We start from the raw sequence: 19,546 nt of genomic DNA, 5'->3' as shown, positions 1-19,546 counted from the left end.
GCACAGCTGAGAAATAGATTCTACGCTCAAAAGACAACATCTATGTGTGATTGAGCTGAGGAATAGAAGTATTAAAGATTATACGCTCAAAAGACAACATCTATGTGTGATTGAGCTGAGGAATAGAAGTATTAAAGATTCTACTCTCAAAAGACCACCGCAGAGACAGTGATTGTGTTGGGAGACTATAGAGTCGCCCTCGGGGTGAGGCTGTAATACTCTCAGTTAGTATTAATGATCCTGTGTCAGACCAGCATACATCTGAGAAGGATGGTGAGAGTGTATAAATGCTAAAGACCTGTGTGCTCATGTGTGATTGAGGTAGTGATAGTAGCTTCTTGGCGGGACACCGTCACCATACTTCTGGGAAGTATTGTATTGTATTGTATTGTAAGTATTCAGGGAATTACCTTGAGATACTGTAGTTATTATTATTAACAACTGGAAGTTGTTTAAATTGTCTGTGGTGAAGAGGTCAGATTTAATAGGTTGTATTCGTATTAAGAATTTCCAGGACAATCCCTATTATAAACTGCATAGTATGTAGTGAAATCACTATTGCAGATGCTGTTTTTCAAAACAAGTTGTAATGTAATGAACAACATTCTAAATATAAAAAAAAATATATATATATAACAGCAAACAACATCAATGGCAACATTTATTCCATTTGACCATGTAAATATGCTGAAAATACACAGACGGTCCATTGAAGTACTTCCTTCTGTAACGCATGCCAAGAACAAAAATTAATCTTAGCAAAAATACAACAGAATTAATATTTTTAAACTAACAACTGCACCAGATAGCAGGCAAAAAAAAAAAAATCATCAAGCATTGTTTTTGTGGCATCACTATTGAGCACCATTCCCACAATCCATCCAAAAATTGGATAGTCGAGTTAGACCTTACTGACAGCTCTTTATGCTTCACTGGACAAATATGCTAGGATGGTAATTCAATTGTGAACTGGTGTTGTTGTAAGCTGGTAGACATTCATAGAGTGTCATTAATTCAGTTGAAACGCATAGAACACATTTCAGTAGCCTGAAGTGATCACCATTGTCACATGGCCAGTCTGTAAGAGTAACTAAAATGTAGGCGAGGGTGCGCAGTGCATGCCTCTGGCTTCAGTTCATGCTTCTGGATGCATTAGCAAGGCTAAGTGGCTGCTGGCTTTTCATTTCTCTTCTTATAGTCTCTTATTTTAGTTTCAGTGACATACACAAATCACAAAGACAAGCAAGAAACATTCCAGAGTCTCTTGTAGCTTTTTGTAATGTCTATCACACTCGCATACCACAGGCCTTTCCTTTTTCTCCCTTAAAACTAAAAAGAAAAATAGACAGCAAACAAAATCCACATTTCTCATTAAGAGTCCTACGGTATCACCCCTTTCCATCCAATTCATCGTCCCTCCATCTCTCATCCGTTTTTAATGTCAAAATTCCCAGTCATCCACATCCAACTTGCTGAGATCAGACTCCAGATTGGCTAGTCCAGTGGGCAAATCCTGAGGCTGCATGCAGTCTAGGCTGCTGATTGGAGAAACTGGACGCAGGAGCTCAGGAAGGGCCTCGGATGGTCTGCGCTTTATCTGAAACGTTACAATGACCACAATGGAACATTGAGGAGAGTAAGTGTGCAACCACTTTCTGTTTAAATTTGTACAAATATGTCAGGTTTTTGCTCAGAAGAGTGTAAAACTTACTTGTTTGAAGAAGGAATGGCCTATCAGAGAGTTGGCAGAAGGTCTGTTGAAGACATAACATCAATTTCAATCTATTCATAGCACCACAAAAGTATAGCCTACTTGATAAAACAATAAAAAGGTTTGATTTGTTAACATAAGTTAAATAAACAATGAACAATACAAAATTTATTAATCATGATTAAAGTAATTTTTTTCATTTACTAATAAATTTTCAAAATCAAATGTTTGGTTACCCATATTCTTCAAAATATCTTCTTTTGTGCTTAGCAGTAGAAAGAAATTCATACATATTTGGAACGCCATGATGGCGAGTAAATGATGACAGAATTTAAATTTTTGAACATTAGTCTCCGCAGAGATGTTCTTTAACATTAGTTAACGCAACTGTTACCCCTCACCCAGGTCCTACTCGCCCCGCTCTGTGCAGACAACCAACCCGGGTCTCTTGAGATCAGGGAAGTGAGGTTTTACTCGCACAGCGACTACTAGCTGCCCTCCGTTACACAGCTAAACAATGAACAAATGTATATTTATTGACTAACATTAAAGATTAATGCTATAAAAAATATATATTGCTCATAGTTGCTAAGAAATGGGACCTTTTGTAAAGTAAGGACAAAGTTTTTACAGTTTATCAATTTGGAGCTAAACATCCTGGATCCCCTTTCACTTTCATTATAAGGAAAAGAGTGTAAAGTCCATTCCTGAAATTTTCTCTTTTTTTGTGTTCCACGGTAAAATGTTTGGAATGATATGATGGTGAGTAAATCATGAAAATGTTTTGAATTAGTCCTTTAAACATAAATGAAGCACTAGAGTGTTATATTGACCTTTTCTCAGGATCTCTCTGCAGACAAAGTTCCACAAAGGCATGAAAGTGAGGACTGAAGGTCCGGCTGTATGGGTTTCCCGCGGAGGAGGATGAGGGCTCTCCGTTTGTGTGGCGAGCACCACCGGCACTGGGGCCCTCGCAGATCCCAGAGTCGGCCCCTGAGCGAGAAGGTTTCATGCTCAGTTCTTCGGGGGGGATGGTGGTGGTGTCCAGCAGGCATGGGACTGTACCATTCAACTTCTCTAACAACATCTGACAACAGGCAAAGAGACCGTTTATGAAGCTATATGCAAATTAAAAAAGGAGGGAAAGCAAAAAATGAATCGATAAAAAGCAAGTGTTTGCCTTACCTGCGTAGCAGGCATGTCTTTAAAAGGCACGTGACCATTAGCTAGCTCACATGCAGTGATGCCCAAACTGTAAATGTCTGAGCGGAAGTCATATCCCTGAAGATTCTGTCATATGCACAGATTAAAACAGATTTAATAAAAAATTAATTTGCTCATTTCTGATGCATTATAAGTACAGCGTTCATGCTGATCAATAGTATGGGGCCAGTAAGAGTTTTTTAATGTTTTGAAAGAAGTCTCTTATGCTTACCTGCATTTATTTGATCAATAATACAGTAAAGTAATTGTGTGTTTTAGTGCATTCTAATGTGTTGAATTGGTGCACAAGAAACATCTATCGGTGTTTAAAACAGTTGAGCTGCTTAATATTCTTTGTATAAGTTGACAGTTCAAAAGACAGCATATATTAAAAAATAGAAATCTTTTCTAACAATGTAAATGTCTTTACGGTCCCTTTTAATCAATTTAATGTATGCTTGCTGAACAAAACTATTAATTTCTTTAAAAAAACATAAAAATGATATACATATATTACTAGGGGTGTAACGATATAACCTCATTTCAAGATTCAATACATATCACGATACTGAACTCACAATACGATATTATTGTGATAGACAAATTTATTGTTGATTGAAATGGAAAATTTGATATTACATTGTGGGTGTAAATGAATAGGCTTGGACTTGGTGCTGGAAACCAAATGCACAGGACAATGATGACACCAGAATAAAATATTCATGATTCTGAAGCTGAAAATACAGAATTATTTTAGACGAATATGCTTCCACTCTGTCACTGACTACATATATTTAAAATAATGTAGGCCACTTTTTACTAACAGAAGACATTTGGCATTATCAGGACCCACAAATATTCCCCCATTGCATTATTATACATTATATTCAACATTATATATAGTTTAATGTAGTACTGACACTAAAACTCTATAAACCTTAATTTTTTTCCCCTCAGTCATTTTCATTTTGGGTGAAATATGCACAATACAGATTGTCACCATCCACGATACATATTGTTGGATTTTTGTATTGCGATATATTGTGACACGAGATATTGTTACACCCCTAATTTAGATTGGTACAGTATATGAAACGTACCTGCTGCAGAACCTCTGGACTGAGCCAAGGTAGTACTTTAATACTGTACTGGGGAAAATCGTGCACAACACGTGCTCTCTGACCGTGACGGATCAAGCTGAAGATACTCCGAAGACCGGAAAGATACACCTGCCCATCTGCTGCAATCAGAACATGGCTTGCCTTCACACTCCTACAGACATAGATTAAGATAACTGAAAAGTATTCTTGTAGCACCTTCATTAAAAACACGAGACCAACAGTCTGGAGTGGTTGGTTGATATATTAACCGGTTTGACTAATAACAACAATAAATAATCATGAGTGTACATGCGTTCCTCACCGGTGAACGTAGCCCATCTGGTGTATGTACTCCAGCGCTCTCAGCACACCCAGCAGGATGTAGGCAATTGTCTGCTCACTCAAACCATCAGCAAAATGTGTACTGATCAAGTCTCGTGCTGATCCTGATAGAAAAGAGAAACAGTTTTCAACTGGTACTATGAGCAGCTCAGACTTGATAAGTTGATGCAGAATGTCTCAGCTAACCGTAGGCCATGAAGGGTGTGATCACCCACAGTTCATTCTCAGCAATGAAGACACTTTTGTATGGGAGAATACAGGGGTGGTGGAACAGCTTAGAGACATGGAGTTCTCCCTTTGGAAAAACAAAAAGAAAGTGGTTGCAATGCTTACGTTTACTGTATATACTAGCGATGTGCATGACAAATTGACTAGTTAAGTATTTGTTCCGCACCAAGTAGTCGCCTAATAAAAACACAACTCAAACATTGCAAAAATGATTTTTGAAATACAAATTGAAATAAACTTTCTTACTGAGTCAGTGTTGTTAACTAAAACTATTAAATAAAATAAGAAAAACTAAATCTGTATCGAAACTGAAAAATCTAAATGTCATTATTAATGTATATTGCCCATTTTTTCCAATAGCTTATTTTGAAACCGTTATCAGTGATGTGAGGTTTGTGAATACAACAAAACATTCATTATTTTGCTACATTCATTAAATATAAATATATAAAATGACTCGAATTGTCCATCTCTAGTATATTCTGAGAGAATCCCTGCTGTCACTTTCTACTGACCTGTAAGTAATTGACCATGTCATTAGTGCAGGAATCCAGGTCAATACGCCGAATGGCCACGAGTTCCCCTGTAGGTTTGTACCTGGCCAGATTCACTGTCATCAAGTCCTCCAAACCACGACCTACACAAGCACAGACAAACACACACATCAGCTGTAGGAATCACAGACGATCGCAGAGAACCTCACAGAGATGTCTGTACTAGTGCTGTGCAGTCTTGGCCTCACCTATGACAGTGCGCAGCTCATAGGCGTTGTTATCTGGAAGAAAGCTTCCCATGGTGTCCCTTCGTGCGAGGGGCCTCAGAGACTCTCGACTGTCTTCATGGGCCTGAGTCAATGAAAAGAGTGATTAGTTAAATGAGGCAACAGTGTGGCCCACAAAAGTATTTACAACCTCTACAGTTATGCCACTGGGGGCGGGGCCAAATAAACAAAGTGCAAACTGAATATGGTTGTGTCTCAATCACCTTCCTGATGTCAGACAGTTTATTTTGAACATAAAATCAGGTATTAGAATGGGCCTTGATCCACTAAATATTGAGAAACTAGGGAGCGGATTGAGACACACGTCAGATCCCAGTTCAGCATTCTAGCATAGCCTATTCAACACAATCAAATCCTTTTAACATACTTGAATTATTAGATTGTGAACCCTGTGATTTTACAGGAGGTGTATTTGCGAAAGTGGTTTGTGGGTACGCAGTCAGTATTTCAACATTTAATTCACACTTAAAAACATATGAATGTCATTATATTAGGTGATCAAATATCAAATCAAATGGCATCAATTTGAAAAATGTTCTTGTTCTCTTTTCCAAGCAAGACATTTCACACAAAAAAGCGTGTTAAGTTTTAAAAAATAAAACAATAGAACTACTGTACAAAATTAAGAAAACCCATTCTTGGAGTATGACACTTTCTGGTGGTAAATAATAGTGAAATCTGATCAATAGTGGATGAACTACACTACCGTTCAAAAGTTTGGGCTCGGTACTAAATATATATATATATATATATATATATATATATATATATATATATATTTTTTTTTTTAAAGAAATGTATACTTTCATTCAGCAAGGCTGCATTAAATTGAAGTGACAGTAAAGAAGAAGAAAGAAATAAATAAATGCTATACTTGAAAAATATAATAATAATTTTGAAAAAAAAAATTTTCTTGAGCAGTAAATCATCATATAAGAATAATTTCTGAAGGATCATGTGACATTGAAGACTGTAGTAATGATCCTGACAATTCAGCTTTACCATCACAGGAATAAATTACAATTTTAAAATATATTCAAATAGAAAACAGTTATTTCAAATTGTAACAGAATTTCACTATATTAAGGTTTTAACTGTATTTTTGATCCAATAAATACGTCTTTGGTGAACATCAGAGACCTCTTTCAAAAAAATAAAGAGAAACAAACTCCAAACTTTAGTGCACATATGTGCTTACTCTGCTGGTGCACCTTAAAATCTACTTAAATCTACTACAATGACCTTAGGACCAGTTAGTTGAAAGTCACAGCAAAAAGTTAAAGATAAAGGTCTAGCATTATTTGTTTGCAGATGCCACTTAGTTTGATATTTTGTTGCTAATGCAAAGACATTTTTTTTAAAGTATTATAGGGAGTTTCGAAAATAATAATATGAAACATAAAAGTCTTTTGAATGTGACCCAGCATCAACCTTTAGTGTTTCTGACAGGATTTGTGTCACTCACTTTGCAAGCAGTGTTTGGGTAGCAAACATTTGAAGTAACTGTTAGCTTTACTTCAAAAGCATCAAATTATTTTGTGATGTCAACCAAATATACTATGACATGAAACTATGTCAGTTTCAGTGAATTAGGAAACATTCCAAGTATACAATCACAGAAAACGGCACAAACCAACCTGGTTTTAAAGAGGGGAAGGGTTTTTATTGCACATACACTGATAAATCCCAGCCATTGCAAAGCTCTTCAGAGAATCATACAGATCAAGTACTGAGAAACGTTATAAGCATCAAACTTTACAATACACTGTGTTGCATTTGGTCATAAATATACATGATCCCATTAAGATCAAGTACTTTTTTTTGTTTGTTAACTTACATTAGTTTCCATTAGCGCTGCCGTGGAAGTCACAGATAATATTAACAATAACATCCTCTCAAATATGAAGAGAGTATTTGTTAGTGGAGAACATGCAGGTCTATGGCAATTCATGAAAAAAAAAAAAATGTTATGCCCTGTGATGTGTTTGCAGGACTATTTCAAAGCACAGTGCAGCAAGCCCAGGCTTTGACAGGATGACTCCATGTATTGCATTAACACAATGAGCATCATCCCACTTCACATGCTTAGGTGACCAATGACAACATTATTATTATTCCTGGTGTTGGTTCGTTCTTTGTGACATCTCTTATGAGTCAATTTCATAAGAGATGCCTTAAATTGCAACGGGTAATGCAGAATTAGTCTGTTGAATTAGACTGCTAATTATTATTGACAAATAATAAATATTTAATAAATTAATAAATATTATTATTATTATTATTAGAAGCAATTCAATGAATTCACTCAAAGTCTATGTCCTCCTTCATTAAAGGGACAGCTCACCCATAAGTGCAAATAGTATGTACTCATCCCTTAGGATCCCACATGCCTATATCAACTTTAAATGTTAAGTATTTTTAAAAAAGTAATTAATACTGTTATTCAGCAAGGGTACAATAAATTGGTCAAAAGCTACAGTAAATATGTTTATAATGGTTCAAATAAATGTAATTCTTTGTATTCTTCAAAGCATGAAAATCATGTTTTTCAACATTGATAATAATATGAACTATTTCTTGAGCTGCAAATCATCATGATTTCTCAAAGGATCATGTGACACTGCAGTAACGATGCTGAAAACTGCCATCAACTCAATACAATAACATTTTTAAAATGTATAACAATAGAGAAAATGTTATTTTAAATTGTAATACAATTTCTCAATACTACTGTTTTACTGCGTTTCAGATCAAATAAAGGCAGCCTTGGTGAGCATAGTACTCTTCTTTTAAAAGTAAAAACATTTTTGAAAATCTTACCAGCTCCAAAATTTTAAACAGTATTGAATCTCTCAATATTTATATATTTGCTCTAAAATTATTTTAAAGGTAAATTTTTGCCATTGTAGTTATTCAGACTATTAAATAAGTTATTTAGACTATTAATAGTGTCTTAACACAATTAAGCTTGCAAATTACAAGACAAAGAAAAAATTACAAAAACAACACACCCCCTTGGAGACATAATGGCCAAATCTTCTAATGAATTTTTGGGTGAACTATCCTTCATATCTATTGTATCTGTTCTTTAGCATAAATGCTTTCCATTGCTCTTTTAATCTGTTTGCTCTTTAATTCAGGGTCTTATTTATGATTTTAAGAATTACATTACTTGGTAACTGAATCCCAAGTATTTGCTTCCCTTTGGTTTATCAAGCACTCACAATAATAAACCCCTACCCAGTGAGTTTCTTGGGCCGTCATTTTTCTTTTCCTCATTAAAATATGAGCAGTTTCCTTTTCCGGACCCTCAGTCTGAGCAAGTGTGGAGGTATGAGTGTCACAGCAGCACGATGAGTGCATGCAAGCAAACACAGGTGCACCGGGGTATGTATTCATCTGAGCATACACACTAGGGCTGGGCGGTATATCGAGTTTGTACGATATACTTTTTTTTTATATCGATACAGTAGTTTGATACGAGCACATCTGAAAAATAGCGGAGGACGCAGAGTGAGCTGCTGTAGTGAAAGTACAATTTGTCCTAAACATGACACAAGCTTATATTAAGGGCTTCGAAATAACTGGTAAGATATAGTTAACAAGTTTAAAGCAGCTTGCCCTGTCAGATACTGTTGCTGACTGACAGATAAATAGCCTACTTGTGCTGTTTAAAGGAACATGCCGACTTTTTGAGATGGTTCTCACTGCGGAACATGAAATCCACGGGGAGGAGTCGGATCCAGATCCAACTCCTCCCACCTTACATACACCTAAACCTAGCCAACTCTGCCCCCTGATCCCTAAACACACCCCTAATCCCTAAATCCAACCCTAATCCTACCCATCTCCACCCCTTGGATCTTGATCCGACTCCTCCCCGTGGATCTCATGTACTGCATTGAGGTGCTACTGGACTTTTTGGGACTTTAGCTTATACACCGTATCCCCCAGAGTTAGTTAAGTCCATACATACCCTTTTCATCTCCGTGCGTGCTGTAACTCTGTCTGACGCACCCGGCGCTAGCCTAGCTTAGCGCAAAGACTGGAAGTAAATGGCTCCAGCTAGCATACTGCTCCCAATAAGTGACAAAATAACGCCAACATTTTCCTATTTATATGTTGTGATTTGTATAGTCACAGTGTGTACAAATAACAGGGTCATATGAGACACAGGCATCTTCTGAGCGTATACATACTGAGAACTATATTCTCAGAAGGTGAAGCACTGCTACTTGGGTGGAGTGATTTGTTTGCAGCACCTGAGAAGCCCTGTGGTCATAGATATAAACACTAGATGTCGCCTTGGGGTTTTATGCATGCATCAAAACCGCTGCCATCTTGGAACAGGGGTCTTGTCATTGGAAGTAGCTAGGTAACGCTGAATTCATGAATGATGCCGGACTTTTGTGCTGCGTATGGATGTTCACACGAACGAAATCTAAAAACCAGACAGCAAGGGATTACATTTCACAAGATTGTGAAATTTTGTAAATTTTTTTAAATTTCTCTGGACTCTGTAATAAATACATATCTGACCGTTGGAACGAACCAAAACAACTAGAAAATCGCATTCATGACGATTTATGGTGATTTTATTTACGTTAGACGTTTTCCTACATTGACGCTGTTGAGGGGCTCCCCTGTTTCAAGATGGCGGCTCTATTGACGCATTCGTTCCAATGAACTGCCAATGCGACATCTAGTGTTTATATCTATGCCCCGTGGTGAGGAGCAGAGAGTTCGCTCAGAGTGTTGCGCTAATCACTCCGCCCAAGGAGCAGTGCTTCGCCATCATACTTCCAGTCTTTGTGCTAAGCTAGGCTAGCGGTGGGTGCGTCAGACAGAGCACGGAGATGAAAAGGGTATGTATGGACTTATCTAACTTTGGGGGATATGGTGAATAAGCTAAAGTCCCAAAAAGTCGGCGTGATCCTTTAATGCGTTTGAGATGTGGTCCTTTCCTCAGTGCTTAACTTACATTTCACAGGTATATTCTCCATCTTTTTTTCACTCCAGAAAGTCAAACAAATATGTCCATTGCACAAGTGAATCTCCGCTAAAATGCAAGCTTCCGTGAATGAGCGCCGCCGTGAGCATGCGCGCCAAACAGCAGAATAGAACAATAGCGGAATCATTCTCAATAATATATACATATTGCTAAAATATTTATTGTCTCCAACAACAAATGTGCCATATGTGGAATTTGAAACCTATAAGTATATATTTTTTTTGAAAGTGACCATTATAATGGGGTAATCAAATGCAGGCTAATATATTTAGTTTGTGCTTTAGTTTTTATTTCATTTTTATTTTAGCCTTTAGTCAAAAACTTTAGTTAAAAACAAAAGCATTATTTTAGATTTTAGATTGTAATGTTACAATGTTAGAATGTAATGTGATTTTAACCACCATTTTCCACATAATGTATTGCATAGCCTACATTACATTCACTAGCCTATATTTGTTTCCATATCCTTCAATATCAACATTGTTTGTATGATATCATTGGGCTGGATATGAAATATATATTTTTTTAAATAAATACAGTTTTCTTTATCCAAATAGAAAAAAAATAGAAAGTACAGATATATATATATATATATATATATATATATATATATATATATATATATATATATATATATATATATATATATATATATATATATATATAGTATATCGCCATTTAACCAAAAAAAAAAAAAACAGAGATGTGATTGTTTGGCCATATCACCCAGCCCTAATACACACACACACACACACACACACACACACACCATTAATCTTACATTTGCACATTAACACAAGCGCACACCAGCTCACATGCTCATCCACACCAACAGGCGGATGGAAAAGATGGAAGATATTCCACACTTACTTTCCTTAGTGGGCTTGCCTGAGTTTGCTCTGGCGTAGAGAAACCATGTAAATGACGCAAAAGACACATACAAACAAACAATCTGCCTTCAAAGTGGTTCTCACAAATTTAAGAAACATCAAGAACATCTTTAGTTTTTTGAGAGCCTCTCTTCTTAACTTATTATCAACATCCTGCCAATCAAAACGCTCTACATCCTTGGTATAAAATAAAAATAAAAATATACACCTATTTATTAAATAGTTTTCCACCCTTTCTCCTAACAAACAAACAAAACATAAGAAAGATTCTAACATAAATAAATATAAGAAACACAGTATCTGTCCATTTATTTTACTTGTCTAGTCAAAATTGACACCACATATGATCTATATGGCAGCAAATTGCATATAGGCCTACTAAATGATCAAAATCATTTAAGAAAGCAGAAATTATTTTTATACTTGAACACTCAATTCAACAAAAAAGGATAAACCATCAGAAAAGCACTCTTTAATATCTTCTTTCTTTCTATATTAACATCTTTTTTTTTAAATTGAACAATATTGGTGATCAACCCTTTTTATTTACGCATTGCCATGGAACATGTAACAGCCAAAAGCAAACAGAACTTAGCGTCTTTAAAGCAGACATGAAGCAGCAATTATGGACTGCAACAAAAGGAATGGAAGCAGACAGAAAAAGCAACTAAAAAAAATTCCTTCATTTTCCATGGATTACACCATTTTAGAGCTTTGAAAACTAATAGATATTAGGTATATATATAGATATATCAAAGCAACTTTCCATTAAAATAAATCTCTTGTACAAGACCGATGTCAGCAAAAACATGTGTGAACTAGAGAACCATACACCACCAGACAAGTCTGAAATAATGCTTTTCATTTTTAAATGACAGTTATTGTTTGTACCACTAACATATTTGTTTAGAATCAGATTATTTTCAATAGTCTAATACAGACTACCATTCAAAAGTTTGGAGTCGGTACAATTTTCTAATGTTCTTGAAAGACTATTCTCCTACACTCACCAAGGCTGTGTTTATTTGATAAAAATAATTTTGTGAAATATTATTACAATTTAAAATAGCTGTTTTCCTGTAAATAGATTTTAAACTGTAATTGATGTAATGTCAAAGCTGCTGAATTTTCAGCATCATTACTCCAGTCTTCAGTGTCACATGGGCCTTCAGAATCATTAAATTATGCTGATTTTCTGCTTAAGAAATATTTCTCATAATTAGCAATGTTGAAAACAGTTGTGCTGCTTAATATTATTTTGCAAATTGTGATAGTTTAGTTTTTTTCAGCATTCTTTGATGAATAGACTCACTTTTTAGCAGTTTAATGCATCCTAGCTGAAAAACAGTAATAATTTCTTTAAAATAAACATATTTTACTGACCCCACGCTTTTGAACGGTTGTGTATATTATAATTGTATGTATTGCAACTAAATGGGAGAAAATATGAACATTTATACTAATATAAGAACAATGCTGTCAAAAGGCAATCGCATCAAAATGTAAAAAGATATGAAGCCTTTTTATTATCTGGATTTCTCTGTAAACTAGTCTATAAATAAAGCCCACAATCATTCCTGTAACAGATTTCATATGGCTTCACCTTAGACCTCCCCTGCCGATCAGTTGCAGTGACTCAGCTGTCAGTTACACCACATAAGCAATCCGTCAACAGCTAGCAATTACACCACATCAGAGTCATCCTACATACATACAGATACATCACCGCAGAAAGGAGATTAAAAAGCCTCACAGGCACAAGGACAAACAGAATCTGCGGTTACCACCATCGTCAGTCACCATGACACAAACACATGAAACGCATCTGTTTCATTACAGAGCAGTATCACACCACACCGTATAACACATTTACAACAAAAACCCACAACGACTGACAATATTAAATTCACAAAACCTTTAATGAAGCGCACGCAAAACAAACAGCGAGCCAAAAGCCGTATTGTTGCTTTTCAAAGGTACTGGTTGGTTGCGATCATGGGTAATCTGCATATGCAGAGCTTCTCTTTTGCTATCTGCCTGCATAGCTGACTATGAGGGGGATTTGTGTCCAAAAATGTGCATCTTCTTGACAAGTTCAAGAGGGGCCAATTGACCATTTGAATATTGCAGAAGTATCTTGAAAAATGTATGTATTATAGGAACTAATTTTTAAGTTTGAGTTTCTAGAGCTCCCCTTCACACTCACCCTGGCTACAGTGGAATAAGCTCAGGCGGGTGGGGTTTGCTGAAAGAGGTACGAGAAGCACAGCGACATCAGATGCTGGAGTGGACTATTGAACTCACCTCCAAATAACTCCAGGTCCCTCAGGCTTTCCACACTAAGTTTCTCTGACACCCAGCGCTGAGAGAAAGTGAGAGATGGATGTACATGGGTCATTGACAATTAAAGGGGTGGTATAATGCCCTTTTCACAAGATGTACAATAAGTATTTGATGTCCCCAGAGTGTGTATGTGAAGTTTTAGCTCAAAATACCCCACAGATATTTTTATATAGCATGTTAAAATTGTAACAATTGAGGGTGAGTAAAAATGCACCGTTTTTGTGTCTGTCCCTTTAAATGCAAATGAGCTGCGGCTGTTGTTAGTGTTTAAGGGTTAGTGATGTCACTAAACCGGGAGGAAGCTCGTGTAGTCCCTACCAGTCGTTTATTGTAGTCCTTAAAGGTGCACTGTGTAATTTTTAGCAGCATCTAGTGGTGAGGTTGCCAATTGCAACCAAAAGAAGTTACGGTGGCCGACAGCAAAAGATGTCAGAGAGTAGCCAGTTAAGCAATGAGGTTTCTTTACAAAGATAAATTAAGAAATTAGGTTTACTTAATTATTCAGTAAAACGATATGTTATTGCAAATATTTGTTCATCATTGTGCAAGTGTTTTATTCGCTGACTTTAGCTAGCTTCTTTGTACGAAGAACAACATGGTGACGAAACATTTACTAACATATTTTACTAACATAGTGACGGTTTGTCCATTAAGGGCTACTGTACAAACATGTCGGTGATTTCAATGTAAGGGGACCCGCGGTGTATGTCAGGGTTCCAGACTGCGACCAAATTGGTGGCATATGCGACCATTTTTTGAGAATGTGCGAGTTAAAATGTTATGTGGTCGCATTTGTGCGAGTGGACGCTTGAGCAACAGAACGCCGTTGTATCAGCTGCTGCAGTCCGTAACTTAAGTTCAAAATGAACGAGTAGGCTACATCATGAATCCATTTTCCAAACCGTGTTTTTGACTTATTCTGAATCACTACGGTACGCCTATAATAAGTGTTTATATTCTGACTATTTTATCTCGGGGTCGTCTCGGCTGCGGAGTAGCCCAGTGCCTGCGTGACTCGCCATAGACATTAACGGAGAGAAGATCCGTCTACAATGTTCTTCCGCAAGACACGTGCAGTTTATTTATTGACGAACGCAGAGGCCATGCGCATTGCACACTGATGGTGAAACGCGCAAATTACGAATTCACGAATTAAGGCATATAAAAATGATAAAAATGGTCTCACGAAACACAGAGCCCCTTCCTCCTACGTCTTTTCAGCGGTTAAATTTTCCTCTGTCGAGCGATTACTCTCATGATCGCTCGACAGAGGAAAAGGAACTTATTATGAAATGCAGAAGGTAAGGAGAGTGAGATTTCTGCTTTTTGTTACAACTATAAACTTTGATAACAAAAAAACTTTATCAGTTTATTATAATACTCTAATCTTTTAAAATGTAATGCATACATTTGAATGTTTAATGATTTTTAAAAGATAGAAAGATGATAATAGACAGATAGATAGATAGCTAGATAGATAGAATATGATTCAAAAGTAAATAGATAGATTGTATATAATTAAAATGTAAAATGCTTAAAATTACAGATTAAAATTACTGTCCAAAATCCATGAAAATCCTGAAATTTGGCAATGATAATTAATATATTATAGGTATTTCTGCTGCAACCCAGAAAGCCTTTGCTAGCCTTGGTCCATTAAAACCACTATTCATCAGCATGCATTGATTAATCCCATGGCATGTAGCAAAAAAAAAAAAAAAAAGGTGCGGCCAAATCATATGCTGGTGCGACCAACTGAGAAAGTTGGTAGCACCAGTGCAACCAGTGGAAAAGTTAGTCTGGAGCCCTGTATGTAGATAGAAATGGCTCATTTTAAGGTAATAAAACATAACGGTTCATTAAGTAAGGTCTTTATACACCACTGAAAACATAGTTATGTATATGATATTGCATTTCTGTCAACAGATCCTCCTAAATATTACACAATGCACCTTTAAAAAGCAATTTCTTTGAAAGAAAATATCTCCTTTTGCTTTGAACTTTGAGCTTCATAACTTTGCAGATGCTGTTTATGCTCAAACAGCAACATTACACATTAACTAAAACATTACACATTTACTTAGAAAAGTGAAATCATAGTGAACCAACCATCAGGAAATCCGCTTCAGTCTGAACGCTCTGATCGGATTTCGCGTGGTATGTGACTTTCTCACGCCACGTAAAATGTAAACGTCAGACGTTGTTATAGGGAACATGCTGAAAGTCGCTGCCGAAACAAGGTTGTGTTGTTGCAAAGTGCCGGACAAGCAGAAAATAATTATTTTTGAAACCGGCGCAAATAAGAGCACGGAAAAAAAGCCGTGCATACCAGTCTCCTACAGTTCTGCAGCTCAAGACGCAGTAAGTTAGTCCAGCGTGGTGGCTACACATTTCCATGTTGTAACATTTAAATAAGACAACATCTCTATTGCAAATGCAAACCCCTCCATCAACGCAACGTCACTGCAATATTGCAAAAGAGCTGCATGAACACACAAATCGGATCTGAACAGTTGCGATTCACAGTGTGGACATCATTTTAGATCAGAATCCAATCGGATACAAAGATAATCGGATTTGGACTGACAGTGTGAATGTAGCCATAGTTAACTACTTTACGTCAACATTTTAGCCATAGCCAACGCTTCATTTACATATGTGGCTAATGCTGTGCCTCTCTCAACCACAAATGCCTTCTTTCATCCATTTTTTACACTGTTTTTAACTTTTGGCAGTCTATAGAACTCCAAAATGTTTTTTTCCTGGTACGACCGATTAGTACAGACCAAAACACGACCCTTTTTCAGCGGCAATAATCAGCCAAATATGCAAGTCCGTTCAGTTCAGTGGCATTGTTCATAGATATATACAGTAGATGTCACCTTGGGGTTCTAAGCATGCGTCAAAACCGCCGCCATCTTGGAACAGGGGTCTTGTCATAGGAAGTAGCCAAGGGGGTAATCCATCAGCCAGAAACTGAAGCCTCGCGGGAGCCGCCATTGTAGTAGAACTTCACCTGCTGTTAGGATTCCATTGACTCCCATTCATTTTGGCGTCACTTTGACAGCGAATAACTTTACATCTGAGGCGTCCAAAGACTTAATTTGTCCATTATTTATTTCTAATGAAACACGACAATGTATAAAAGGCTCCATTACTTTGTAGAAGCTCGCAGTAGAGATGCGCGGTTGGCGGTTATAGTCACGGACTCCGCGGATCGGGCGGATGACGTGACGAAAAAAAATATTTTAATTAAAATCGGGCGGGTAGCGGGCGGTTTCTAGTCTCGCGGCTGTCATCAGCAGCGCCTTGTATAAGCGGATGACGGGCGGGAAAATTGGTCAAAAACGTTGGTGCGAATGGATGGCGGACGGATGATGAGTTTTGTGATGCGGTTGCGGATGAAATAATAGCCCATCCGCGCATCTCTAGCTCGCAGGCAATCTTTTACTGTCTATGCGGCAATCGGGGGGACATGGAGAAATAAAGTCAAGGGAGAAGCCCATAGATAGAGAGTGCATAAAAGCAACGGGACAAAATATTTCAACAACGTTTTTGAGGAATTAGGTGATTCAGATTTGTTTTTGGCACAGCTACTAGAAGATTTACAACTGTCAAACTGTCGTCAAGGTCAGTTTGAGCCTGCGCAGTCGCTCAGCCATCAGGTAGGAAGTGCAGTAATAGTAATGTGCTGCGTATCGATGTTTACACTAACAAAATCTAAAAACCAGACAGCAAGGGATTACATTTCACAAGAATGTGAAATTTTGTAAATTTTTTAAAATGTCTCTGGACTCATTGATAATTATATGTCTGACCGCTGGAACGAACCAAAACAACTAGAAAATCGCATTCATGACGATTTATGGTGATTTTATTTCCGTTAGACCTTTTCCTACATTGACGCTGATGCTTAAAGAGGAGGGGCTCCCCTGCTCCATGATGGCGGCTCTATTGACGCATTCGTTCCAATGAACTGCCGTAGCCAAGGCGACATCTAGTGTATATATCTATGGGCATTGTTTACGTTCAGTACCTCCAAAATGGCCGACTTCCGGATTGATGACGTGTAGTGAAAACCCTCTATATACTGTAGATGTCCCAACTGACATGGAAAGTGTACCATTTTTTGACATTTAGGTTTAAAGAGTTTTAATTCTACAGTATATGGTGTAAAAACGTCTGAGTGCTGCCCTCTTCAGGTTGAACGGTGGCTACTGCAGTTGAATTTTCCTATTGGATGTTTGCGGTGGTTCGTGACGTAGCGGTTGCAGGTGACGTAGGCAGGTTCCATACAGAGAGATGCGTTTCAGGTGCACGCCCCCCCTCTGCTGGGCTCTGCCCACTTTTCCAGCATTTTTCAAATATTGCCAGTGGGTGTAGTCAGGCTCTGACCAGGGGTTTAGTTACCCTTTAAGAATATACAAATTGATTTATAAATACTGATATTTATCAAATTTGTTTATATGAAAGGTTTGAAACCTAAAACGATGCCATGGTATTTCGTTTTTAAAAAATGTATTAAGACACCATTTTAAAAAAAATCTTAGTCTGTTCATTTGTCCAGACAGTTGCACCACCTGACATTTTGGACATTTTTTGACATAACAAAACATAAATGTAATATGTATTATTTAAATGTACTAAAAAATATTTAAACTAGCCTAAATAGGTTTTATAAAATAAAGTGATTAGTGATATGTGACATGAATTTCATGAAATAATGCACTTGGGCACAAAAATATGCAAGTCATGTCATTGACCCACATGCAAACAAAATCAGTCACTTTGACTACCAAGTTTTTTAACTCAATCAAGCTCACTCACCAAAAAAGACATGGATCCTGGAGATGGTGAAGACAGGTAGCAATACTTTCACAAACACATAAAGAGTAAAGATCTGCAAGAACATAGCAGAAGTTGCTGAGATTCATAAAATTACAACGGATTATTTTCTCCTGCTCTGTTACTTTCTGGTTAATGCAAAGAAATGATTAAACGACCGAGTTTTCATTAATAACGTTACGTTAACAGAGAAGAACAATGCTCGAAAGCAAAAATTATTGACTAACGTTAGATTACTGCATGTGTTTACACATAAAATGACTTACTCAGTTAGTGACCAGCATGAGAGATGTGTATTCACTCACACAAACCCGCTATAGGATAAAAAGCAGGGTTAATCATTTATAAACAATGTAGCATGCAAGTTTCAGAATCTTTCAGCTAGCCAAGCAGCGACACGAATATCTCTCAGAGCTCAGAGGTCCAATGTAACTTACTTGTTTAAGTAATACAGTATAATCGTTAAACTCACCGTCTGTTTAAATCTTGCGTTCGTCTTATTGATCAAATAGTCCGATTTTAAGTTATCAATAAAACTAGGGGATGTAACGTATTTCTTCTCCTCGCAGTGGGCTGGGTCGTGTTAAAAAACGTTAGGTGATTGGACAAGAGTCGTTGACGACAAATGTTGGATGCGTGTCTCCCTATTGGTGTAAATTCGTGAGCAAATTAAATATTCTGCGTTTTGTGTTGCCATATCTTGTTATTATCGCGTATAAAGAAGAGCTTTTGCAGATTGCAATTTTAGGGTCCAAAGACTTATCGCAACTCTGAAATATCCCACCACCACCGACATAAGGATTTATTAATTTATCTAGAAGGTCTGCATAAAATATATAAACTATTTTAATTATCTTTCGAAATCGTATTTTGCATTATTTTGAAAATGCATTATAATCATTTATTATCATTTAATCAAAGTTTTTTGTATGTTGTCTATGTTTTCTGTGCAGAGCAATACAATTGTTCTCAATTCATACACTAAGATCTATTTAATTATTTATTTTTACAACATATGAATGGCATAAACAACAGTCAATCAACAATAAACTAGCATGAAATGTTCAACAGATCTAAATTAAATAAAAAAGA

General features: G+C 36.8%; 1 protein-coding gene across 2 annotated transcripts; it reads right to left on the bottom strand.

The window, feature by feature from the left end:
* Positions 1 to 644: 644 nt before the first annotated feature.
* Positions 645 to 19,039, bottom strand: strada (STE20 related adaptor alpha). 2 transcript variants are annotated; one of them, XM_077212759.1, is made up of 12 exons: positions 18,927 to 19,039; positions 18,721 to 18,768; positions 18,437 to 18,509; positions 5,327 to 5,429; positions 5,100 to 5,221; positions 4,543 to 4,651; positions 4,337 to 4,460; positions 4,015 to 4,186; positions 2,897 to 3,001; positions 2,545 to 2,798; positions 1,712 to 1,754; positions 645 to 1,597 (listed from the first exon to the last, which is right to left on the bottom strand). In XM_077212759.1, the coding sequence occupies exons 3-12, from the start codon at positions 18,446 to 18,448 to the stop codon at positions 1,442 to 1,444; spliced, it is 1,200 nt and encodes a 399-aa protein (XP_077068874.1). In that variant the 5' UTR covers positions 18,449 to 18,509; positions 18,721 to 18,768; positions 18,927 to 19,039; the 3' UTR covers positions 645 to 1,441. The 2 variants fall into 2 exon arrangements, with proteins under 2 accessions (XP_077068874.1, XP_077068872.1); XM_077212757.1 differs by lacking the exons at positions 18,437 to 18,509; positions 18,721 to 18,768; positions 18,927 to 19,039 and adding an exon at positions 11,247 to 11,270.
* Between the last annotated feature and the right edge of the window lie 507 nt (positions 19,040 to 19,546).

This window comes from Siphateles boraxobius, unplaced genomic scaffold (assembly GCF_051911475.1).
Source record: "Siphateles boraxobius isolate OS27281-9 unplaced genomic scaffold, OSU_SipBor_1 66, whole genome shotgun sequence".
Taxonomy (NCBI): domain Eukaryota; kingdom Metazoa; phylum Chordata; class Actinopteri; order Cypriniformes; family Leuciscidae; genus Siphateles; species Siphateles boraxobius.
This window is presented reverse-complemented; position numbering and strand designations above follow the sequence as displayed.